A 27,507-nucleotide genomic window follows, 5' to 3' on the forward strand; every position below is an offset into this window, starting at 1 on the left:
GCCCCTCTTCAGTGATGATAAGTTATTCCTTTAACATCCTGTGTGTATTTTGATCATTCATACGGTGAGAAAATAGCTAAAATGTGAAAACCTTTTCTTCCAGATAAAATTCTCTCCAGATCTGACACATATCGTTAACATTTGGTAAAGTTACCACCATCTTTCCCAGAATTTGAGATGTTGTACTATTATGTCGGCAGCTAAGGATAAAGGGGAAATATGCTTTTATACAAATGAGACCAAGAGCTGATGAATTGGCTCACTGGAGAAAACACATGTGCTTCAATGGTCAGCACCACATTTCAAATACCCATCACATATATAAGAAGACTAGAGTCAGCCTCTCCACATCTGAGTGCTTGGGAATCAGGGACAGGGTATCCCTGGAGGACGCTGGCCAGGAAGATAGCTAGGATTGATGAGTTCTGGGTTCAATGAGATATCCTGTGGAGATTGAGCAAGGCAAACATCTGCTGTAAGTCACTTGTTTCCACATGCATATGCATACATGTACAGAAGCACTGAACACATGCAAACAGTCATATATGAATTTACACACACACACACACACACACACACACACACACACACACACACACAAATTATCCCTGTGCAATTCCCTGGACCTGTATTAACTCTGGGGAAGAGGTGAAGGAGACTTACAAATGGAACCTATCTCTCAAGTTGCCTGGAAATTTTCTTCCTCCTCCTCCTCCTCCTCCTCCTCCTCCTCCTCCTCCTCCTCCTCCTCCTCCTCCTCCTTGTCCTCCTCCTCCTCCTCCTCCTCCTCCTCCTCCTCCTCCTCCTCCTCCTCCTCCTCCTCCTCCTCCTCCTCCTCCTCCTCCTCCTCTTCTTCTTCTTCTTCTTCTTCTTCTTCTTCTTCTTCTTCTTCTTCTTCTTCTTCTTCTTCTTCTTTAACATGATTTTATTATTTTCAACTGTTAATATTCAACAAACAGAATAACTATTTTAAGATATATTTTGTTGATATGCCTCCTTTTGTGGGGCAGTGGGCTGTGCACAGACAGCTTGGTTTCCAGTCGAGCAAAGGTCTGGAACCCCGGGGACCTGATGGGTGCTGAGTTCAACCTACATAGGACAGAAGGTGTTCGATCATGTCTGACCCCACAGCCTCCTCAGGAAAGGTGTGTGGCTATCAGTCACATGGCAGCAGCACCAAGCCTTCCCACATACAAATAAGGTTTCCCCCAAACTCTCAGTCAAAGCTAATGAGAGGTACCTGCTGTCAAACCCTGAAGTACCCCCAAAACTGTATATAAATCCTATCCAGGGAATTAAAGGTGTGTGAGAACTACTCAGTCATCTGAGACTTTTGTTACAAGAGCTCTAACACTTGGAAGAGATCTGCTCTCCTGAAGTACCAGCGGAGGTCCCACCGCACTCCTCACTGGATAGTGGGCTTCTGGTTGGCCCAGCCCAACCCAACTAAGTGCAGAGCAGCTCAGAGTTATCAAGTGACCTGGAAGGCACAACAGAGACATTACCTCCCTGCCTGCACTGGCTTCCCTTCACCGGAACCTTGTACCAGGCGTGGTCAGAGATCTCCGTGAAACACCTCTGGTACCCAGGCCCACATTTTTTTAATTTATGATTTTATTAATTTGGATACTGTCTCTGTGCTCTCTGGTTGGTCTGGCTAAGGGTTTATCTATCTTGTTGTTTTTCTCAAAGAACCAGCTCCTGGTTTTGTTGATTCTTTGTATAGAACTTTTTGTTTCTATTTGGTTGATTTTAGCCCTGAGTTTATTTCCTGTGGTCTACTCCTCTTGGGTGTATTTACTTCTTTTTCTTTTATGTTTTTTGTTTTGTTTTGTTGTTGGTGGTGGTGGTTTTTGTTGTTGGTGTTGTTGTTTTCGAGACAGAGTTTCTCTGTATAGTCCTGGATGTCCTGGAACTCACTCTGTAGACCAGGCTGTCCTCAGACTCAGAAATTCACCTGCCTCTGCCTCCCAAGTGCTGGGTATTTACTTCTTTTTGTTCTAGAGCTTTCAGGTGTGCTGTTAAGGTGCTAGGGTAAGCTCTCTTCAGTTTCTTTTTGGAGGCACTTGGGACTATGAGTTTTCCTCTTACCACTGCTTTCATTGTGTCCCATAAGTTTTGGTATGATGTGTCTTCATTTTCATTAAATTCTAAAAAGGCTTTACTTTCTTTATTTCTTCCTTGACCAAGTTATCATTGAGGAGAGTGTTGTTCAGCTTCCATGTGCATGTGAACTTTCCGTTGTTTTTGTTGGTATTAAGACCAGCCTTAGTCCATGTGATCTGATAGGGTGCATGAGATTATTTCAGTGTTCTTGTATATGTTGAGGCCTGTTTAGTGACCAATTATATAGTCAGTTTTGGAGAAGGTACCATGAGGTGCTGAAAAGAAGGACTATTCTTTTGCTTTAGGATGAAATGTTCTTGCGCGGATATGGGAGATGGAGACCTTTGCTTTATCTTTTTTTTTTTTTTTTTTAATAACTATCAACTGCCATCATGTTTTGTAATTTGGGGGTCTTGATTTCACCATTGTTGGTGAAGGAAATTTTGAATAAATATGCATAACCTTAAAAATATCTGTTAGATTCATTTGTTTTTTAGCTTCTGTGAGTTTCACTGTGTCTCTGTTTAGTTTCTGTTTACATGATCTGTCCATTGATGAGAGTGGGGTGTTGAAGTCTCTTACTACTATTGTGTGGGGTGCAATGTGTGCTTTTAGCTTTAGTAAAGTTTCTTTTATGAATGTGGGTGCCCTTGCATTTGGAGCATAGATGTTCAGAATTGAGAGTTCATCTTGGTAGATTTTTCCTTTGACCACTATGAAGTGTCTTTCCTTTTCTTTTTTGATAACTTCTGGTTGAAAGTCGATTTTATTCAATATTAGAATGGCTACTCCAGCTTTTTTCTTGGGACCATTTGCTTGGAAAATTGTTTTCCAACCTTTAACTCTGAAGGAATAGCTGCCTTTGCCACTGAGGTACATTTCCTGTATGCAGCAAAATGCTGTGTACTGTTTATGTAGCCAGTCTGTTACTCTACGTCTTTTTTTTTTTTGGGGGGGGGGGGTTGAGTCCATTGATGTTAAAAGATATTAAGGAAAAGTGATTGTTACTTCCTGTTATTTTGTTGTTAGAGTTGGAATTATGTTTGTGTGGCTATCTTCTTCTGGGTTTGTTGAGAGATTACTTTCTTGCTATTTCTAGGGTGTAATTTCCTTCCTTGTGTTGGTGGTCTCCATCTATTATCCTTTGTGGATTTCTGGAAGGATATTGTGTAAATTTGGTTTTGTCAAGCAAGGTCTTGGTTTCTTCATCTATGGTAATTGAGAGTTTTGCTGGGCATAGTAGTTTGGGCTGACATTTGTGTTCTCTTAGGGTCTGCATGACATCTGTGCAGGATCTTCTAGCTTTCATAGTGTCTGGTGAGATGTCTGGTGTAATTCTGATAGATCTGCCTTTATATGTTATTTGACATTCTTCCCTTACTATCTTTAATATTTTTTTCCTTGTTTAGTGCATTTGATATTTTGATTATTATATGAAAGGAGGAATTTCTTTTCTGGTTCAATCTATTTGGAGTTCTGTAGGCTTCTTGTATAGTCATGGGTGTCTCTTTCTTTAGGTTAGGGAAGTTTTATTCTATAATTTTTGTTGAAGATATTTATTTGCTCTTTAAGTTGGGAATCTTTGCTCTCTTCTATACCTATTATCCTTAGGTTTCATCTTCTCATTGTGTCCTGGATTGCCTGGATATTTTGGGTTAAGAGCTTTTTGCTATTTTGCATTCTGTTGGACTGTTGTGTCAATGTTTCCTATGGTATCTTCTGCATATCTATCTCTTGTATTCTGTTGCTGATGCTTGCATCTGTGACTCCTGATTTCTTTACTAGGTTTACTAACTCCAGCTTCTCTCCTTTTGTGATTTCTTTATTGTTTCTATTTCCATTTTTAGGTCTTGGATGGTTTTGTTCATTTCCTTTGCATATTTGATTGTGTTTTCCTGTGATTCTTTAAGGAATTTTTGTGTTTCCTCTTTAAGGGCTTCTAGCTGTTTACCTGTGTTCTTCTGTATTTCTTTAAGAGAGTCCTTCTTAAAGTTCTCTATCACCATATTGAGAAGTGATTTTCTATCTGAATCTTGCTTTTCCAGTGTGATGGTGTATCCAGGACTTGCTATGGTGGGAGAATTTGGTTCTGATGATACCTAGTAACCTTGATTTCTGTTCTTATGCTTGCCTCCTGGTATCTGATTATCTCTAGTGCTACTTGCCCTAACTATATCTGACTGGAGCCTATCCTTCCTGTGATCCTAGTTGTGTCAGAACTCCTCAGAGTTCAGCTTTCTCTGTGATCCTGTGATTCTGGAATCCTTTAATCCTGAGATCCTGGGTGTGTCAGAGCTCCTGGGAGTCAATCTGTCTTTGGGACCTTGGGATCCTGGTATGACGAAAATCCTGGGATCCTGGGATTCTGAGATTCCTGGGCATGTTAGAGTGCCTGGGAGTGGAGCTTCTTCTGGTTGTTGTGGGACTGGCTGCAGAATTAGTGTCTAAGGTCTGCTCAGGGCACCACTGATCCTATGATTCAGGGCACCACTGATCCTATGATCCAGGGCAAGTTAGAGTGCCTGGGAGTTGAGATTCCTCTGGGTGTTTTGGGACTGGCTGCAAAGTTCACACCTAAGGTCTGTTCAGGGCACCTGACCAGACCTGAAGGAACCCATGCTACTGGTCAGGCAGATTTTCTGGGTGCCTGGGTCCTGCTGGTCCCAGTTACTTCTGGTGTTGGTGTGGATGTTGCATCCTACTCACCTCTGATCCTATGATCCTGGGTGTGTTAACAGCCTTGGAGTAGATCTTTCTCTAGGTGTTGTGGGACTGACTGAAGAATTTTCACCAAGGTCTGCTCAGGGCACTGGACCAGACTGGAAGGAACTCGTGCCACTGGTCAGGCAGAGTTCCTGGGTGCCTGAGTCACCTGTATTTGTTTATTTTACTATCTGTAAATATTCACCAGTTTTAGGATACTTTGGACATAATTAATATACTTTATTTGAATTTTATCTGAATATAAATAGATGTCATTAAGTTTTCTATATTGTTGAAATATATATATTCTTTATGTTTGATGCAGTTTGTATTCTCTCATGTTTTGGATATATCACAGGTTCAGGAGAAAAAAAAATCTTTCTTTTTAAACTAGCCTTTGAAACAACCCTGAACAATTATACCTATATTGCATTTATCAGAGAGGAATTTCTAGGACTGGCATTATTGGATAATTTATCCAAGATTGTGGAACTGGTAGCTGACTGTTAAAACTGAAGCTTTTGTATGTCTCTACTGCCGTGTCAAAGATGAATATACAGGAATTAAAGCTTAAAACAACCATGGAAGTGATTTATTTTACTTGGGTGGGAATGTTTTAGATGTAAAATGGAAGTGAAATCAGTAAGTGGATCCTGAGGAAAGAATTTGAAGATTCTGATTTAATTTCACACCTTCTCTTAAAGTAGGTAGAAATTTGAACAATGTATTCAAATAGCTAGAGTTCAATTTCTCATCTAAAAATAATAAGAATGACGATAATAATGATGGTGGTTGTGGCTATGGTGACTATATAGCTCATTGACTCTCCATTTGCTTGTAACTAGCATATCATGACATAATTTATAAGAAGATTAGGAATAACACAAAAAATCAGAACTAATGATGTCTTGAGTGTTGCTCATACCTGCTAAGGTTGCTTTGATTCCAGGTTGCAAGCTTTTATACATTGTCTGTGGTATCTTTCCAAATTGAGACGTTTGCCTTACATGGTAAGATTTTGATTCCCTGGCACTACACATATGAATTTAACATCCTATGAATAAGTCCTAATACCAAGTTTATCATCTATCATTCATGCTGTGTATTCTCATATAAAGACAAACACACCTTACCACCATATAAATCACTTCTTCTTCTGCCTTTTCCCCTTGAGTCTTTCCCACAGCATTTCTGTCTATTACACTGATGTTGGTCTAAGCAAGGGAAATATCCAACCACATTAAATATGTGAGGAGGGACTCTAACAGCCTGGTGCTTCATGTTGCATCCTTTGAGGAGTAACAAATGAATTGATGTAAGGGAAAGCAGGGCAGGTATGGGCCAAAATGAGTTGTACTGTGCTAACTGATAGTTACTACATGAAAAAAGAGAGACAGCAATTGAATGAATTTGGATTTCAAAATGTTTTATTTGGGAAAATGGTTAAATAGAGTAAAGGATTAGATGAGTAAGCCTTGTTGATTGCTTAACTGTGTTGAAATTATGTAAAGGATTACTCTTTGTTTATTAGAAAAACAAACTACTAAATATGGGATGAAATGGGTGTCATTCACAAAATTATACTACATAGTTCAGAAAATAATAATTTTAAAATTATTTTATTATATTAATTTTAACAATTACATATGTAATGATTTATATTTATATACCTTAACATTATACATTATATTATTTACAATATGCATGCTATATGCAAATAATATAAACTATAATATTTATTTAGCTATTATTTATATTACATGTAAATAATAATATACTACATTTTATAATATTATATATTATATATGGGGGACAAAGATCAGAGGACAACTTTCAGGAGTTTGTTCTTGGTATTTCTCTTGGCAAGGCAATCTGTTGTTTCTGCTGCTTCACTCTATTCCCTGGTTAAGATTCTGTTGTATTTAAATATTCACATGGCTTCTGGGACTCAAAGTGTTCAGTTTGCACATTTACCTGCTGAGCTTTCTCATCAGGAAAGAAGAAAGTGTTTTTAAAATTCTTGAAGAATATTCTCTAAGCTGAAGCTTGGTAATACATAACATTTTCTAATCTGTGTAGAATTGAGATTTAAATCAAGTGTGCTCTCAGACAAGAACATGTATCTCAATGAATATTTTCTTTTTCATCCCCAGGTGAGGGTCGTTTCAGCCGTCCTATTTTTATCCAGGAGCCACAAGATGTCATTTTTCCTTTGGATTTATCTAGATCTGAAATTATTCTGACTTGTACTGCAAATGGATACCCTTCTCCCCATTACAGGTAAAACACTACTTCTCTGTACCACTGTTGTCTTCCTTGTGACTACTGTAAAATAGACACAAAAATAACAATTCACAGATATACCCTACATATTCAGAATGGACCTTAAGGTAGATTTTCACCCTATTTAATTTTATCTGCACAACTCTTATGAACATATATACATCTTCAGAACTCCAAAACATTCATTCATGCTGTAATCTAATTATTATTTACTATATAGGCCACTAGTATATAGGTCTGTTTTTAACTTGACATTTATTCTTGGCATTGGTGGCAATCAAAGTCACATATACTTAGAAATGAGAAAGACTGAAGAAAACACAGGAATATAAGACAGAAATGGGGAGAGAGATTTAGTTTCACAACTTGGAAAACTCTGAGCTTATTTCTGCATTCAATACACATCTACTTTAGTTTAAGTGTAGTGCCTCAGTTTCCTCAATACAATGGCTATGAAAATAGCCTTCTATAAACAAGCAATCAGAGTAAAACTTTCAAATTATATCACGAGATTAAATTCTGAAAATTTCCCAGCAGCCCCTACTGAGCCAAAAGTACTTATTATAGAAAAACTATGTTGAAGGCAATTATGTACATTCTAAGCCCAAGAAAGAATTTTTACTACAGGAAAAAATGTTTTTCTCTCATATAGAATTTTATTTTTAAAACCTTTATTTGTATGTTATTTTAAATTGCTCTGTCTTTTCTCACATGTATCTGCTAAAGAAAACATGGGAACAAGGATATGAAGGTTTCTCTGGGGTCTTTGTAATCTCAGGAGCATAATACATTGGCAAAATCCAAACTTTTAGGGAAAACATTCAAAAAAGAAAAATAATAATTTTCTCTGTTGATATTCTTTAGCCTTAAAATAACTACAGAAAAATAAACAATGTGGCAGAAGGATGACTCTTTTGTTGTTGTTTGTTTGTTTTAGCTTTTTCTTATTTACACAGTTGTGGTTTGGGTAGAATTTAAAGATATATAAATTTGTATGGGTATAAATTGTATTTTTATGTGAAATGATGTTCTGTTGGTAACAACTGTGTGCAGTGTGAACGTAGGAAGAAAAAATAAAAATCATTAAAATGACACTTGGTGATTTTTGATTTTAAAAGAATTTCCCCCAAAGTGTTAATTTTTTAGACATGGAATTGAATTGACATGCACAAAAGGCAACAATTAAGTCCACATTTAGCAAACTGTGCTCGCTTTTTTGACTTACCCATTGCAATGAAATACAGCCTACATCTATATAATTACCAATGGAATTAGTTCAATTATTTAAATGGACAAAGCTAAAACCATCTCTGCATTATCTTGTATTTAGCTTGTATTTCATAGAATAACTTCATCATTCATTCATTAAAAAGTGTTTAAAAGCTAAACCTTTATTTCTAAATAAGGTCTTAACCCAAATTCAACTCAACTTAGTAGGGAAGACCAATCACTTTTCTAATTACTTTGCTCAAATTCAAGCTTTCTGTTATTTATTTTGCTGTTCAAAATATTTTGAGCTTGGTTAGAAGGCTTAGTAGTGAATAGCATTTGCTCCTCTCATAAAGGACCAGGATTTGAGTACTAGGAACCATTTGCAACAGCTTGTAACTCCAGCTTGGAATATCTGACACCATTTTCTGGCCTCTGCTGGCATTAAAGGCACAAGGTTCACAGACATACATGTGAGACAAACCACCCTTACACATAAAGTAAATGTTCTTAGAAAAGGTACTTGATTTAACCTAAGATGACCAATATAAAATAGGATTAATACAGTTTTTCAGGATCACCTAATATGAAATCATAACTTTGGTGTTTGAAAGCTAGTTCAGTTGATGTAGGTAAGTTTTCTTGTGGGAGGGCAGTGTCTGAATGTCTCTATATTTTTAAGTTTGTTAAATATGAGTTAAATAAGTAAAGCACATTTTAAATTCTTATTTTCTTGCAATAATTAGAAAAGTATAAGCTACTGGTTATAAAGATAGTTTTCCAGTAGGTCCATCATCAAAGACATAATGAGTGTGGTTAGAAATTCTAATAGTCCTAAATGATTTTATGCACCTCAGGTATTTGTGGACGAGAAACATAAAGACAAACAATTTAACTTCTTATTTCTAATCTTTGTCAAGTTCTTCAGTATATCCCTAATATTACATAAGAAACTTATGGGCAAGAATGTTTGGAATGAGAAAAGAATTATATTTTAATGCCTAAATGTCAGACTAAGTCCCAGTTTTCTTGACAATAAAGCAAAGGGCGGTAGTATTTCACACATTGTATTCTAGCAATACAATGTAAATGTTTAACCTTCATGATGCCATTTCTGCTTATATTTATTCTTATTTGTTTGTTACAATTCACTAATTACCATATTAGACTTTGATTATTTAGAAGAGTGTATACTGGATTAAAGATCTTTCTTATTACAGAGTCCAAGGCTAGACATGTTTATTTAGGGAAAATGAAAAACATTACAAGAGACTTAAAAATAAGTAGTGACAACGCTGTCTTACAAATAATCCTAAGATGATTTTTTTCTGGAGTGAGAGTGTAGTTTCTACATAGTAGTTTAAAAAAATAGAAAGAAAGAAAGAAAGAAAGAAAGAAAGAAAGAAAGAAAGAAAGAAAGAGAGAGAAAGAAAAGAAAGAAAGGAAGGAAGAAAGAATGAAAGTGAGAGAGAGAGAGAGAGAGAGAGAGAGAGAGAGAGAAAGAAAGAAAGAAAGAAAGAAAGAAAGAAAGAAAGAAAGGAAGGAAGGAAGGAAGGAAGGAAGAAAGAAAGAAAGAAAGAAAGAAAGAAAGAAAGAAAGAAAGAAAGAAAGAAAGAAAGAAATGGAGAGAGAGGGAAGAAGGAAGGAAGAAGGAAGGAAGGAAGGAAGAGCAAGCTGAAAAGAAGACATTACTTTAAAAGTTTTGTTTGCTGTTCTAATCATGATCATAGCACCAAATTTATTCTAATTTATTTTTTTTTCTTCCAAAATATATTCTTACATTGGTTCTTCTGTGGAGAAAACAAGTTGTTAATATCCTTTTTGTTGTTATTGCTTTGCAACTTTAATATAGTAATGGATTCTCATGGGAGGAAATAAAAAGTAATTTGTGTCAAGTCAAATTCAGTGGAATAGCTTTATAACCAAAAGCAGAATTAAAGTCAGAACCGAGGGAGGAGTGCTTGTATAGGTTCAAAACCCAGGAACCTATGAGATGATAAAGGTGGATAAGTGACCCTTGCATTTGGAGAAGTGGGTCACCCAAAGCAAATGATAGAAAAGCTTATCTTATAGCTAGAATCTCTAGGAAAATCAGATAGCAGAGAACTTAACACCAAATGTCTTATTTGCAAAAGGAGATTAGCACACAGTTATTATTTCTACATATAAGGCACTTTCTCTCAGACAAAAGAATTAGGAATACCAATGATGAATTCTGTTACCACGAGAAAGTAGATCCATTGATTAAGTAGTAGTTTCTTTTAGAAAATAGACTCCATGAAATCTTAGTCGATGCTATTCTCTCTTCATACATTTCGCCACTTCATATTGTTAATGACTTCCTGTGACCAAGCAGGGTACACATTATGAAAGTTCTATAATGGATGTACACAAGAATATACAGGACAATAATGACAGAGCAGACAAGAGGACTTTTCAATGGAGGCAATAGCCTCCATTTTATTCTGCAAAGTGAACAGCAGACAAACTTAGAACCTTGATTTTAATGGTTCCCTTCAGTGATCTGGGAATAGGATAAGATGTGGTGCCTGTAAGAAGAGCTTAAAGCAGAGACCTGACTGGTTAGACATTACACTCAAAGGCATGCACAGATGTGCATAATTAGGGCAGCAAATAGATTCTCCTAGCCAAACTGTCCAGGCTGGTCTCAACTACTTAACTGTGAAAGTTATTTTCCAGGAAAAGGATCAGATTTCGGTTCAAATTCATCACATCTTCTAGAACTGATGTGCTCATTCATATGCTTGAAAATATTCATTCAACACACATTTTCTAGTTTGTGTCATAAAAAAATTCATTCGGATATGTAGTACTATCAGTAAAGTATGTCTGACAAGGACGTGCACGAAGTACAACTATTTCTCCTTTTATTTTAGCATGTTAATTAAGACAAAGCCCACACCCAGGGCTGAACTCCTGTTCTATATGCACAGTTTAATAATAATTGTACCATAGTGATTAGAATGATTATGGGGCTACTGTGAAGAATTCATTTGCTGCAGCTAAGCCAACAACTTTGAATTTGTGTTGAAAAACAATTACTGCGCTTAATTAGGAGCATGTAATGATGACAGCAGTTATTTCAGTGATTGATTCCAAAATTAAAGAGAGCTGGCAAACTAAGTGTGGTATACCCTTCTCTTGGAAATGATAGAGAACACAGAGGTCTGAGACCATGCCCTGTAAGCAAATTATAAAAGACAGGTTTACAAGGAGAGCCAGGCCTCCCTATCTTTAGACAGGCCAGGGAGAAATGTCCTGTTTTCTCTCTCCTAAGAGCTCAGAATCAGTATGTACAAACTTCCATTCAAAAAATGGGGAAAACCCAAGATGAATGGATGAATTCTTGATGACTCATAAATTCATTTTATTAAAAAAATGTTGTCATAAACAGAACATGGGTAAATCATTTTAAATTTGACAGAATTACTCAAATCCTCTGATTGATTTGATATATGAACATGATTTCATATCTTTAAGAGTGTGGGGGAATTAACTAATGCTGTAGTTCTTTTCTATTTTAGTAGATATTAGTCAGATTTTCTCCAATGAATCTTTCACAATGTCATCCCCAAATCAATAACATTCAAAATAACTTTTCAGAATACCATTCCCTTTTCACAATTACTCACCCTTCTAAAATATCTGTAATATAATTTCACCATGAATAGAAGAATCACAGGAAGACAGCCATATACAGTAAACATGGTTTGAAGTAGCATTTGGTGTTGGGCTCAAGAGAAAGGACACTCATGCAGTACTTTTCAACCTATCGGTCGCAACCCCTTTAGAGCTCAGATGACCCTATCATATAGATCCCTAAGATCGTTGGAAAACACAGATATATTCATTACAATTCATAACAAATTAGAGTTATGAAGTAGCATCAAAAATAATTTCATTATTTGGGGTCACCACACCACTAGGGACTGTATTAAAGAGTTGCAGCATTAGGAAAGTTAAGAAACACTACCCTAAAGCCTAGAGACTGTTGGAGAAGCAGAAGGTCTCTCACAGCTTCCACTTGCCCTTCTGTTTTTAAGCTAAGGACAAATTTTCCTTTCAGGGGTCACTTCCAGAGACTCTAAGCAAAAGGTCTTACCACTTCCCAGAATCATGTCATCAATGAGAGCATGAACAGCCCATACTTGTTAAGTTTTCAGAGATTGTGAGCATCATTTCTTGCTTGCTCTTGTTTTTATCCTGATAAATGGAGACCATTAATTATACACAGTATTAAATATATAGATCTGTCTGTTTTGGGGGTTTTGTTTCTGTAAATTTCAGTAACATGTAAAAGCTACAGTGAATGTCTGTATATGTTTTAATCTATCTTCTGTTATAGACCCTCAGGCATGCCCTTGACAATGAGGGAGGGGGAATTTTGTTTTATTCTCCCTGTATTTTTTCCACCTGGAAAATGCTAAATGTGGTTCATTATATTAAATATATATTCCCATAAATGCTTTACATGACTACATACAACTTTCAACTTTGAGATAAACTTCCTTAATGTGCAATGTATATAGTTTAAGATATGAGGTTGGAAGGTGTCTGATGAGAGAAATAACTATCTTAGGAGGTGTTGGTTGCACATTCACTGATCTCGAAGTGACCAAATGCAGTCTTCACAAGCTGTGTGTGCTTCCTTCTAATTACTGTTAATGCCCATATTTACAGAGATAACTCAGGCACAAAAGGAATCTTGACTAATATCTAAGAACTTGAGCTTCTTAAAAAAAAAGAGAGAGAACTTGGGTTCTTAAAAAAAATCTCAAATTGTATTTGTTTTGCTAGCATATAATTTTAGGTTGGCATTCTTAACTGCCATTGAAATATTTTCAACGTGATTAATTTTCCAAGTGGCAGACTCACAAAGACAATCACATTTTGAAACTGTTGGGTTCTTATTGTTTTGGTATCAGCCTTGAATGGGTTTTGTCAGACATTTGCTGGCATTTTTGGTGCTGGGTGCAAAGTTGCTTTCTGGGGTTTCTCTCTCTAAATCATTTCTGACATTTAGGTTTTGCAGTGTTAGTTGTGGTGATTCAGGTATGGTATACATTATTTGAAAGTCTCCAAAAAATAGATGTCAGAATTATTGAATGATGTTGAATTTTTATTTCTCATGTTAAGTGTTGTGCTGCCTTTCTGGTTTCATGGGAGTGAATGTTTGTAACCTATAAAGGATAGAGACCTTCCAAACAACCTACCAATTTGTATCGCTGGCTCCAAAACAGTTGTATATGCCAGACAGGATGACAAAGGCCTGTAATTTCAGCTTGTGTGAGAGAAATACAGTAGGATTGCAAGCTAAATGTCAGTCAGGGCTTTAGAATGTGTTTGGAGTAAGATCAGCAACTTAGAACATGTCTCAAAATTGACATAAATCTCATGTAGCTGTCTCCTGAGAGGCTTTGCCAGAGCTGGACCAATACAGATGTTTATATACACAGCCAAACATTGGACTCAATGAGGAAGTTAGGGCAAGGACTGTAGGAGCTGAAGGGATCTGCAACCTCATAGGAAGAACAAAACCAACCAAACAGACCCGCAAAAGCACATGGACTAAACCATCAACCAAAGAGTACCCAGGGGTCTTGGATATGTAGCAGAGGATTGTCTCACCTGGCAAAACTGGGAGGGGAGCCCCTTGGTCCTGTGGAGGCTTGATAATCCAGGATAGGGGAACGAATGCTAGGCCTCTGAAGCAGGAGTGGGTGGGCAGGTGGGGGAGTACCCTCATAGAGACAGGCAGAGTGAGGAGGGGGATAGGAGGTTTGTAGAAGGGAAACTTGGAAGGGGGATAGCATTTGAAATGTAAATGAATAAAATAATCATTATAAATAAATACATAAATAAAAACAAACAAGCAAGGCTTTAGATGTAATCCACTGTTACAGCACCTAGATAGAGTGTGTGAGGTCCTAGGTTTAAGCCTCAGTACTACAAACAACTGCATGGTTTTTGTCCTTAATGAAACCACTGAGATCATCCCACAGGTAATCATGTATTTTATTTTTGACTGTTTATTTTATTCTTACAGGAATTTAAAGAGTATGATTTTTATGATAAATAGCATTTAGTTCTTTATATTATATATGTAACTTCATTTCTCTTTTTATTCTTGAAGGTGGAAACAGAATGGTACAGATATTGACTTCGGCATGACTTATCACTATAGGTTGGATGGAGGCAGTTTGGCCATCAGCAGCCCCAGAACAGATCAAGATATTGGCATATACCAGTGTCTGGCCACCAATCCTGTGGGCACCATTCTGAGTAGAAAAGCCAAGCTACAGTTTGCATGTAAGTGTGTGGGGAAATCCATATTCAATATGTCCTGGGAAACAGTCTGGTGATGTATCTATGTTGGGTGAAAAGGTCAACGTTCTCAGTAACATCCTCGTTGAAATCAAGTGGAATTTTATGTGCACAAAAAAATCTGTGTTCCTGAGGATAATAGAAATCTTTTTGTTTAGGAGAGTATTTTTATATATTGTGAAGGAATCTTGGAACAATCTCTAAAAGTGCCACATATCAATATAAAGATGCATACATATAATATTGCTGCTCTTCCTTCTTCCCTCCCTCCCTCCCTCCTTCCCTTCCTTCCTCCCTTCCTCCCTTCCTTCTTTCCTTCCTTGCTCCCTCCTTCCCTCCCCCTTTTCTCTCTCACTCTCTCTCTTTCTTTCTTTCAAGCAAGGTATTAGTGTGAACAACACAGGAAAGAAACCCAGGGCAGTGGTGTCATGTGGGACAGGCTGGTGTTGCTCTAGAAACAGCGATCACACACACCCTCAGTGAGATGGAGGTGGAAATAAAGTGGTTGCCACAGGCAGGCTTTATATTAACTGTAACAATGTCCAGCTGCATCACATAAATGTCATCCAAGTAATTACCTTTGTGACATTTGGGGACATTAGCAGATGAACAATAGATACTGCTTCTTATATCCTTTATATACAGTGTTTCTAGGGACTAAAATGTTTCCTATTGGATTCAGTGAAAGCCTTGTCTGAGAGTAATTATGTCTCACAATGTGGACAAAGTAGAAGGCTTTCATTTCCCCCTTGTATAACTCCCTGCACTTAGATAAGTCAGGGAACTAGAATATTAGCTGCTTCCTTCTGGGATCTCATGGTAATGTCTGTGTGGTCTATAGTTTTCATAAAACAAATTTAAAGATGTTAAGAAATATGTGTCCTATCCCATCCTGGATAATAGAACTTTAGTCACCTGCAGATACATGAATTAATAATTGGGTCACTTTTTCATTATAGTTCTATGGTTCCAAGTTTATTCTGCACCAGAGATCTCATGGTCTACACAGGGTGCAGGGAATTCAGTGTTTGGGAAATAGCCCTGCTTTTGGATGCATATAAATCAATTGTCATTGCAGTTGATTTCTGCATTGGAGAATCACTTGAAAAATATATCAGTGAGAAAAGTATAGACACATCCTATAGGAATGTGCAGTTATTAAGGAGACTAACAATCCCTCTTGGAATCAGACTATACACTGACAAATTCAAAAGGGAATGCTATACAGAACATAGTATTTAATTGTAATGCATCTGAGTTTCTATTGCATTTTCTATCAAATATCTGGCCTTTGCATAATGGCATAGGCTTACAATGTCACTACTTGGGTGCTGCGACTATCTCAAAAAAAAAAAAAAAAAAAAAAGAAAGAAAAAAGACAAACACACAAACTAAGTAAATCCCAAATGTCTACATCAACATATATTTTATATAGCGACATATTTCTTCTTCTTAATAGCTTGCACTCTATAAAGTGCTTCTAAATATCTCTATGGTTTTGAATGACCTTTTTTTTTTAAATTTGGCTAAAAGAAATACTTGCATCTAAAACTTTTTCAAGCTAAACTCTAATTTAATGTTGCCAAAAAAGGAAAAGTATAGGTTAAATTAAAAAGAAGTTAATTTTTTTTTTACCTGCATGAGAGGGAGGTTATAGGTCTTCATTATTTATTTCCCTTCTGGGGTCAAAAAATCATGCCTCCTGTGCTTGTCACACAAGGTTGCGGATTTGACTTCAAGCTCCTACACCCATATAAAAAAGCAGAGTGCCATCACAATGCTACAATCTCTGCACTGGGGTGTGGAAATAAGACAATTTTTAAGGCTTATTAGCCAGGTCATCTAGTCCATTTGGTCAGCTCCATCCATATTCAGTAATAATATGAAACATAATTTGGGAAATAATTGAAGAGGAAACTTGAAGTCACCCTCCAGCCTTCATAAACATGTGTACACACCTGAGCACCATATGAACAAACATATAGTTTCATACAATCCATGCATAAAATAGGTCTGCCTATACAAGTAACTGATCTTTCTGCTAAAACACAAGTGACCATAGGTACTAAAACTGACATTTTGAAAAGCAAGAAAGAGCCCAAACTTTTGGCCTTCCTATATAGCACTTATACTGATGCTGTGTCTGAAAAGCTTCATAGTATATTCAGCTAAAGATCTGTTAAAGTATTAGAGAAAAAGGATTCTAGATGTATGCTGTCCAAATGGAAAGTTCCTGAACTTCATGACCTGTATTGTAACTCTGGAATACTTCACTATCTCCTTTTAAAATTAGCAATGGGTGTTTGACTAAAAAAGTCTTTTGCAGAATAACAATGCAAGTCAAATCCTGGGGTCTCAGATGCAGTTAAACCAAACTTATCTTTTATGCCGATCAAATATCCAACAGAATGTAATTGATTCACTTTTACAATAACCTCTGTTGAGAAACTGACTGATTGAAACTCGTACCACCACTCACTATATAAGTCAATGGCAGAGATTAATTAGAATAAGAATGTAAGGGCATTCATTCATATAATAAATAAATATATATATATATATATAATTTTATAAATATATTTACATATTTCTAATTGCTACTATTTCACAATTTTATGGATAGATTTCATGGATAGAAATCTCTTGTTTATATCCCAAGCTTTCTTCTTATTTTGGCAAAGTTTATATAGCATTCTTATTTGCATGTGTCAATTAAATAACATAATGACCATTAATTTGAGATTCATGCATATGTATATGATACATTTTGATCATATTTACTTCTCCATTCCTCTATTTTGTCCTCCCATACTCCTGTTGATCCCTTTTCAGTCCCAACTAATCCCCTGTTTGCTTTAAAATCTTTGTTTATAGCATAATGGCTTTCATTATGGTTGCTTACACAAGCACAAAGGAGGAGTTATTTATAGACACATGGGCAACTTACTAGGAATTATGCAACTGATTCAAACATTTCCACCCACCAATTGCCTATAAATCCACAGGGAATGGTGGTTTAATGACAAAATTTTGATGTGTCCAATAGTGTCCACATCTTGCATAGGAAATCATGACTCATAAGAGTTCAAGAGTTCAGAAGACATACGTCTAAAAGTTCTGCAGCTGTAATACAGTATTGCACAATTCTCCACCTCTTTCTCTAGCTCTCTCATTGTACTTGGCCCCTATCCTATGACGTACCCCGTGCCTTTCTGGAGGGGGGATACAGGGGAGTCATATATGGCTGAGAATTCAACATTCACTTAATTCTCAACACTTTAACTAGTTATGAGTTTTTACACTTATCACTGCTCACTGCAGAAAGTATAACCAAGAAATATGGTAGACATACATATCTATTGGTATAAAGATGATTAATTTAAAGAAACTTTGACAGCTACATCATGTCAATTTATCAAAACAACAGCAGGAGCTTCCCCACAATGGCCTATGACCTCTTCAGCTACAGTGGCTTTTGACTCGATTTACAATACCCATTATAAATTCTTCCCTATGTAGTAAGTCTCCATTCCTATTAGTTAGTTAGTGATTGTTAATCACGACAACAGGCCTAGCATTATTGGACCAGTAAGCACAGGTTGCCTGGTCATTCATTAGCATTGCACTTACAGCCCACTTTGTGGGGTCTTGTGTAATAGGGTATTGCCATCTAGTCCTTGCTTTCTATATATACTTTTTATATTTAATGATTGTATTGAATTGGCCAATAATAATAAAGTCAGATATTACTGTCAATCCTATTTTATAGACTAGATGCTTTAAAGCCTAATCAGATTGTTGCTTTTCTCAGGATATATTGTTGATAAACACATTTTAATTGTATTTACTTAGAAAAACCAGAGCTTTATAAAGTGAATGCTTTTGATGTTTAATAATAAAGACCCTTTCAGAACACTGTCTAGATAAGATCTGGGAACCGATCACTTTCTTCATATCAGTTTGAAATGATGTGATTTTTTTTTCTAAATGAACACTGTAGGCAGTAAGATTCACAGTAACCTTGGGATTGGGATTGGGATGGCTAACCTACATGTCAATTTATGAGAACACATCCAGCCCCAGCCAGCTTCCCTGCCTGTGCCGTACGTTCTCCAGATCTCTCCAGAGAGCGAGATGAACCCTGGTTGACAGCAGAGTCACTTGCCCTTGCACTATTCTTCCCATTTCTTCCTTCTTCTGTGACCTTCACTTCAATTCATCTCTTTTATTTTACATTTCAAATGCTATCCCGGAAGTTCCCTATATGCTCTTCCTGCCCTGCTCCCCTACCCACCCACTCCCACTTCTTGGCCTTGGCGTTCACCTGTACTGGGGCATATCAAGTTTGGGAAGAGAGGCCCCTTGGTATTACAAAATTCATCTCTTTGAAAAATTGAATTGAATTTCCTTTTCTCAAAATTACTTTTTGAGAGTGTCATTATTAATTCCCAAACTTATTTTTGTCAGAACAATTAAATCTAAACAGCCAAGCTACTAAGAAGGTGAGCCCTAACCGTGTACAGTTTTATTTTTCTTTATTCTAAATATTTATTTATTTATTTATTTGTTTGTTTGTTTGTTTATTTATTTATTTATTTATTTTATACTGGAGACACAATTAATCTTATTCATGTAAATCTCTGCCTCTTGGATCACACTTTTAGGGAACCCTAACCAAGGCAGAAATCATTCCTGTTTTTCTTTTGACTTTTGATCTTACATTTCAAAAATTTTCCAGAAGCCCTACTTATACAAATTTCTCTAAGTTAAATAAAGTTGTATGTCAAGAAAATATGTTTGAACTTGGGATGATTTCAATTGTCTTTTTGGAGTTTCTTATAGCATTGCTTTGGTCTTCAAATACAATAGATTTATGAGCCCTCTTGCTGCATCTAACTTCTCCGTGTAACCTTTTGCAGGTATATATAAGGTAACTGATTACTTTTGTGTATAACTTTTATCTTGGTATTGGAATTCTGATGATACACCCTAACTTTTTATTAGATATGCCTATATTCCCTATCCTATGACTCATCTCAGCATGGCTCCTTCCTGGTAATGTGGTCTATGTGTAAAAAAAAAAAAATACCTATTATGAAATAGGTCAAATGTGTCTTAGCCATTAACAAGCCTTTTACATCTGATTACAAAAGTCCCTGGCAAATGATAAAATTCTGGTCTATCATGTACTCAGGCATATTCTGATTTAGCTCCACCCCCAAACCACCAAAAACTAACTGAAAAGGAAATTTCATATATCACCCCTTGTCCTTCATTTTAGAATTCCTGAGTGATAGATCCAGGTTACATCTTTAATTCCCTTGTAGATGCTTTGGGTTTTCCTTTATTTGTTGGGAAAGGCTGCATGTGGGTTTCCTGTTTTTCATGTGTATGTTAGTGAATTCCTCTGTAGCATTTCTGTGGAGCACTGTAATCTAACTCTGCTACATAAATGTTGTCCCTGAGAAATTGAGATAGGTATGTGGGAAGAAACCTATAATTTTGCTAAGCTATATTTGGGAGGCCTTTAGTATGTAGAACTCTGATCATGAAAACATAGACAATTAACATGAAAGTCATAGATAAAACTTTTTTGATTCTCTGTGTTTTATATTTAATTATGGATGAAATGTCAAATTCATTTTCTTTATTAGTGCAGAATGGAAGGCAGCTTGTCAAGTCTTATTGACTGTGCATTTATACATCTGTCCACTACCTAAACATAGTTAAACATGGGGCTAGGTTCCAAAGATAAATGGTAGAATTAACTTAGGCAGGTACCTCCTATTTTAACAAAGCAAACAAATGGTACCTTAAGTCAAGTTCTAAACAAAATAACATTAAAATAAATTGTCTGTACATAGTACATAATTTTGAAACTTTTTAATGTAAGCTATTTTGGTCCTAATAGTAAAGTCACTGATAGGATCAAATTTCTTGTTTTAGGTAGGTAGACAAAAAATGTTTTGCCTTAAATCACAAAAATAACGAGTGTCATGATCAATTTTCAAACTCAGAGCAGAATATAAGATTCTCTCCTCCTACCTTCAGCATTTCCTTAAAAATTTTATATGATGAAATAAGAGGTAGACTATGAAAACTGACCAATATCCTGAGGAGAAAGGAAAGAAGTTTGGAGAAAGAACAAAGAATGCCAATCACATCCAAACGAGATGTGGTTTAATTTGGCCATTGAGATAAAAGGTTTGTTTTCAATACAGAAACTAAATAAAGTGTGAACAGTACCACTCACTGTAGAAGAGGCAAGGAGGGACAGAAATGGCTGAGTATGGTAAAGAGACAGAAGGCTAGCAAGAGGAAATGACTGCTTTTCTGGGTTGAGGCTAAAATAAAATTTGGATCCTCTTTATGAAAAGATAATTTAATTAGACTGGGGTTCTGAGGATACTAGAGAAAGTCAAATACAATGCAGTGGTACATAGGCATCAAGGCAAACTGCCTGGTCAGTAAGGTCACTATGCATTCAATATGACATTGTACACAGTGTTAATTCATATGCATGTTTCTCATGAGGTTGATAGAGGACTAGATATTTAATACATACAGAGCAGAGGGCAAGGACAAAAGATAGATTGTTGTGACGGGAATATAAAATGGCAAGCAGAAGCTTAGACCTGTACTGTTAACAGGACAAGATTTGTGTTTTATTTTTCATTCTAACACAAAGTATTTGATTGATGTCCAGAACTTTGAATTTGCTTATAAAAGGCAATTTTTAAATTCACCACATGATTTTCTTGGTTATGTTAGCTTCATATATTAAAATTATTAATATAAAAGTTATACATACTTATGCGTGTGCCAGGCTTTAGTTATTTGATGCACAAGGGGAGAAGGCACAATTCTGCACCATATCACAGGGCTTATTTTCAATGCTGTGAGGTTAACATGTAATAAGAGTTCATTTTAAAGTGTCATAAACATGTAGGTATTTATAAGCAGCATCATTTTTTTTCAGAGGAAGGGGAAAGGGTTATACATACCATGCCATTCATCACTATTTTAAACTTGTAAACGTTTGCCAACCATATTTTATAGTCAAAGAAATTCAAGGTGGTACAATTATGTCCCTTCCCCAAGGTCACTCAAACTATACTGGTTCTGAATTTCTAATATGTATATATTCAGATTTTTTTTTAAAGAAGAGTTTATGTTTATTTTGAAAGTAGGATTCTCATGTATCAAAGAAACACTGGGCTGGAAAAGTACTTTAATAGGTAAAGCCTTGCCTTGTAAGCTTGAGAAGCAGACTTCAAACGTAAGGATCATAGAGGGAAAAATAGCAGTGTTATGACACATCCCAACAGTAAAGAAACAGACAGAATAAGTTCTGGGCTTTGCAGGACAGCCATCTAAGTGTACTGAGTGAGTTCTTGGCAATGGCTCTGTCTCACATACAGGTGTCAAGTGCCCGAGGAATGGCCATTGGAATTATGCTGTCTTCCATAGCAACAGACACATACCCAAGTAAGCATTTATCTGTATACACACACACACACACACACACACACACACACACACACACACACAAAACAAATAAGCAATTATACCATAATAGGGAGAAGTTTTGATGTGAAGGTCTTTTACTGCTTGCATAAGAATTTCAAGACACTATGTGAACTTGAAAATATTATATCTCTTTATTTCTTAAACTAGAAGACTCTCAGATTGATAAATAAAAATGAAAAGCCTTTTGCAGCCTGAGTATCCCTGAATGTCATTGAAATGAGCCCAAATTACACATGATTCTGAGGGTGATAGAGTGCATTTAGATCTGCAAAACAAATTAAGTCCCAGGAAGGGAACTTCTTAAACATAACACTCAGAAATGCATTTGGAAGTCTCAAATATTCTGGTAATTGTAAAGGGTGCATTAAGTGGGTGATGCATACCTAATTATCAATGAAAATGCCAAATGCCTTTTAGCATCATTTGTGCAGAAAAAGAGAATGACATAAACATGTACGTGAAAAAAAATTTCTTTCTAACTTCTTAAGTGAAGGAAAGTTGACCAATTAGCTTTGATTCTCATTATAAGGTTGTTGCGGCACTATAACATACAAAAGATGTAGTGTTCTAAAATTATTTAAATGCTCTAATAACATTATCGCCAGTTGGTATATTAAGGAGAAAACTTTGATATTAAAATAATTCATATCTTAAACAAATGGGCTGTGAGCATTGCACAGTTAAATTACAGCTAGCTTCTATCATATTTATCTTAAAAATCAACAGGAATGCAGATTATCCCGTGTATTACCCACATTTTCCCCCACATCAGCACTGCTGGAAATCTATTTATGTATCGTATCAAAATTGATACTTTTTATTTTTTGAAATTCAGCCTCTCCTACTGCCTTCCTCTACTTATGTTCAGCAGGGCCTAATCTTTTTTGGTCCATTTGAATAAAATTGCACATTTAAGCTGCATGGGCTAAGAGCCTTGGTAGGAGAAAAAAATATTACAAAGTAAGAGATTCGTCCCATCAAAACTGAGAGTTTCCTATTTGTAAAGCTGCAGAAGACACAAAAAGCAGAAACATGCTTGCTGTTCACTCATTGGACAAATGGCTTTAGTCGAGTTATGTACACGGCTCAGGAGAATGTGGCTCTGTGGACTGATGAAATGATTTGCATTAATGAAATTCTCATTTGCATTAAATTATGCTGTGAATTGTTTCTTGGCATTTGCTTTGAATAAATATATTCTATATTCTCTAAATTAGGATCTACTGTTTAAAAAAACAACTACACATAATAGATTTAAAAGAATCTCATGGAAATGCTTGTTATGTTTAAAATTATTGATTTATATGCCGTTTTCTTAAGAAGTGTAATGTGTATAGAAAATACAAAAAGCACAAATAGATAGCTCATCACATTGGATGGCACCTTACTAAGAGAAGATTAGAGTTAGAATATTATTAAGACCTTGGACAACCTCTCATGTGCTCTTCTGCTTCTGATTCTTTCTCCTTTTTTCATCCTGAGATATGATCCATCTCTTCTTGTGAGTTAAGAATTTGTCAAGCTCCCTTGTCGAAGATCAAGTAACCATAGGTGTGTGGGTTCATTTCTGGGTCTTCAATTCTATTCCATTGGTCTACTTGTCTGTCTCTATACCAGTACCATGCAGTTTTTATCACAATTGCTCTGTAGTAAAGCTTTAGGTCTGGCATGGTGATTCCGCCAGAAGTTCTTTTATCCTTGAGAAGACTTTTTGCTATCCTAGGTTTTTTGTTATTCCAGACAAATTTGCAAATTGCTCCTTCCAATTCGTTGAAGAATTGAGTTGGAATTTTGATGGGGATTGCATTGAATCTGTAGATTGCTTTTGGCAAGATAGCCATTTTTACAATGTTGATCCTGCCAATCCATGAGCATGGGAGATCTTTCCATCTTCTGAGATCTTCCTTAATTTCTTTCTTCAGAGATTTGAAGTTTTTATCATACAGATCTTTCACTTCCTTAGTTAGAGTCACGCCAAGATATTTTATATTATTTGTGACTATTGAGAAGGGTGTTGTTTCCCTAATTTCTTTCTCAGCCTGTTTATTCTTTGTATAGAGAAAGGCCATTGACTTGTTTGAGTTTATTTTATATCCAGCTACTTCACCGAAGCTGTTTATCAGGTTTAGGAGTTCTCTGGTAGAATTTTTAGGGTCACTTATATATACTATCATATCATCTGCAAAAAGTGATATTTTGACTTCCTCTTTTCCAATTTGTATCCCCTTGATCTCCTTTTGTTGTCGAATTGCTCTGGCTAATACTTCAAGTACTATGTTGAAAAGGTAGGGAGAAGGTGGGCAGCCTTGTCTAGTCCCTGATTTTAGTGGGATTGCTTCCAGCTTCTCTCCATTTACTTTGATGTTGGCTACTGGTTTGCTGTAGATTGCTTTTATCATGTTTAGGTATGGGCCTTGAATTCCTGATCTTTCCAAAACTTTTATCATGAATGGGTGTTGGATCTTGTCAAATGCTTTTTCTGCATCTAACGAGATGATCCATCCAGTGGAAGAAAGACAGCATTTTCAACAATTGGTGCTGGCACAACTGGTTGTTATCGTGTAGAAGAATGCGAATCGATCCATACTTATCTCCTTGTACTAAGGTCAAATCTAAGTGGATCAAGGAACTTCACATAAAACCAGAGACACTGAAACTTATAGAGGAGAAAGTGGGGAAAAGCCTTGAAGATATGGGCACAGGGGAAAAATTCCTGAACAGAACAGCAATGGCTTGTGCTGTAAGATCGAGAATTGACAAATGGGACCTAATGAAACTCCAAAGTTTCTGCAAGGCAAAAGACACCGTCAATAAGACAAAAAGACCACCAACAGATTGGGAAAGGATCTTTACCTATCCTAAATCAGATAGGGGACTAATATCCAACATATATAAAGAACTCAAAAAGGTGGACTTCAGAAAATCAAATAACCCCATTAAAAAAATGGGGCTCAGAACTGAACAAAGAATTCTCACCTGAGGAATACCGAATGGCAGAGAAGCACTTGAAAAAATGTTCAACATCCTTAATCATCAGGGAAATGCAAATCAAAACAACCCTGAGATTCCACCTCACACCAGTGAGAATGGCTAAGATCAAAAATTCAGGTGACAGCAGATGCTGGCGTGGATGTGGAGAAAGAGGAACACTCCTCCATTGTTGGTGGGAGTGCAGGCTTGTACAACCACTCTGGAAATCAGTCTGGCGGTTCCTCAGAAAACTGGACATAGTACTACCAGAGGATCCAGCAATACCTCTCCTGGGCATATATCCAGAAGATGCCCCAACAGGTAAGAAGGACACATGCTCCACTATGTTCATAGCAGCCTTATTTATAATAGCCAGAAGCTGGAAAGAACCTAGATGCCCCTCAACAGAGGAATGGATACAGAAAATGTGGTACATCTACACAATGGAGTACTACTCAGCTATTAAAAAGAATGAATTTATGAAGTTCCTAGCCAAATGGATGGACCTGGAGGGCATCATCCTGAGTGAGGTAACACATTCACAAAGAAACTCACACAATATGTATTCACTGATAAGTGGATATTAGCCCCAAACCTAGGATACCCAAGATATAAGATATAATTTGTTAAACACATGAAACTCAAGAAGAATGAAGACTGAAGTGTGGACACTATGCCCCTCCTTAGATTTGGGAACAAGACACCCATGGAAGGAGTTACAGAGCCAAAGTTTGGAGCTGAGATGAAAGGATGGATCATGTAGAGACTGCCATATCCAGGGATCCACCCCATAATCAGCATCCAAACTCTGACACCATTGCATACACTAGCAAGATTTTATTGAAAGGACCCAGATGTAGCTGTCTCTTGTGAGACTATGCCGGGGCCTAGCAAACACAGAAGTGGATGCTCACAGTCAGCTAATGGATGGATCATAGGGCTCCCAATGGAGGAGCTAGAGAAAGTAGCCAAGGAGCTAAAGGGATCTGCAACCCTATAGGTGGAACAACATTATGAACTAACCAGTACCCCGGAGCTCTTGACTCTAGCTGCATATATATCAAAAGATGGCCTAGTCGGCCATCACTGGAAAGAGAGGCCCATTGGACTTGCAAACTTTATATGCCCCAGTACAGAGGAACACCAGGGCCAAAAAGGGGGAGTGGGTGGGCAGGGGAGTGGGGGTGGGTGGATATGGGGGACTTTTGGTATAGCATTGGAAATGTAAATGAGTTAAATACCTAATAAAAAATGGAAAAAAAAAAGAATTTGTCAAGCACAATTTTTAAAAGTTACTTTCTGTGAATATATGATGTGTGCATATATACTTGTGATATGTTAGTTCTCTCTCTCTCTCTCTCTCTCTCTCTCTCTCTCTCTCTCTCTCTCTCTGTGTGTGTGTGTGTGTGTGTGTGTGTGTGTGTTTCTGAGTGTGGCGGTCAGAGGATGAAAACAACCTTGATACCAATTCTCATTTCTCATCTCTCTTTGCTTGAGAAAGCGGCTTCATTGTTTGATGCCAGCAAGCTTCCAGGGACTAGCCTGTTTCATCTCCCATCTTTTAGGAGGAAGACTGGATTAATAGACATGCCTTATGTGGGCTCTGATGATTCAGACTCCAGTCCTCATATTTGGTGGCAAGTATGTTGCCCATTAAGTTAAATGCTTTATCGTTATTTTTGCTTTATATAAATTAAGAGTATATATTATATGTTAAAAGTTGGCCCTTTAGACAGCTATATTTGTAAGTTGAGTGGCATTGTGGCTTTTAAGGGCAAAGATATATGATTCTTGTGTCATCACTATCTCCTATATTATTTACTTTTCTCTTTCCTGTAGTCAGATAACAAAAACAACTTGGGAAGTAAGGGGTTATTCTGGCTCACAGTTACGGGATACAGTCAAGCATGGTGGAGAAGTTATATAACAGCCTGAAGCAGCTGATCACACATATATTTCACACATATTTAATATAATCATTTACTTATTCTAGACTTAATAAAAAGAAGAAAACAGGCTGAACATCAGCATGCACCCATCTACGATTCCCAACATGCCTAAGGATTTTATGTGTATATGTGCATATTGAGAGTCCTATAATCAATCACCCATGGATATTAAGGAATGAATATATATATATATATATATGTGTGTGTGTGTGTGTGTGTGTGTGTGTATTTAACATATACAATATGGAAATAATTATGGAAATAATTATATTAAATATACATGAAATACATAATATTCAGTATTATAGTATAGCATGTATATGAATTAATTTCATATATATATATATATATATATATATATATATATATATATACATATATAGTTCCTGTGTCAAAGTAAACAAGTAAAAGG

At 36.4% G+C, this 27,507-nt stretch overlaps 1 protein-coding gene across 9 annotated transcripts in view; it reads left to right on the forward strand.

The window, feature by feature from the left end:
- Cntn6 (contactin 6) overlaps positions 1–27,507 on the forward strand; it is a 370,745-nt gene that overhangs the window by 143,273 nt on the left and 199,965 nt on the right. For 8 of the 9 annotated variants that reach the window (XR_003956233.1, XM_011241409.3, XM_006506382.4 and 5 more), the window contains 2 exons: positions 6,963–7,089; positions 14,456–14,631. Coding sequence is in view for 8 of the 9 variants with exons in the window: in XM_011241409.3 (XP_011239711.1) it covers positions 6,963–7,089; positions 14,456–14,631 (303 nt within the window). In the remaining variant the exon portion in view is untranslated. The remainder of the gene's footprint in view (positions 1–6,962; positions 7,090–14,455; positions 14,632–27,507) is intronic. The other variant, XM_006506384.3, reaches the window with a different exon arrangement.

Source organism: Mus musculus, chromosome 6 (genome assembly GCF_000001635.26).
Source record: "Mus musculus strain C57BL/6J chromosome 6, GRCm38.p6 C57BL/6J".
Lineage (NCBI taxonomy): Eukaryota > Metazoa > Chordata > Mammalia > Rodentia > Muridae > Mus > Mus musculus.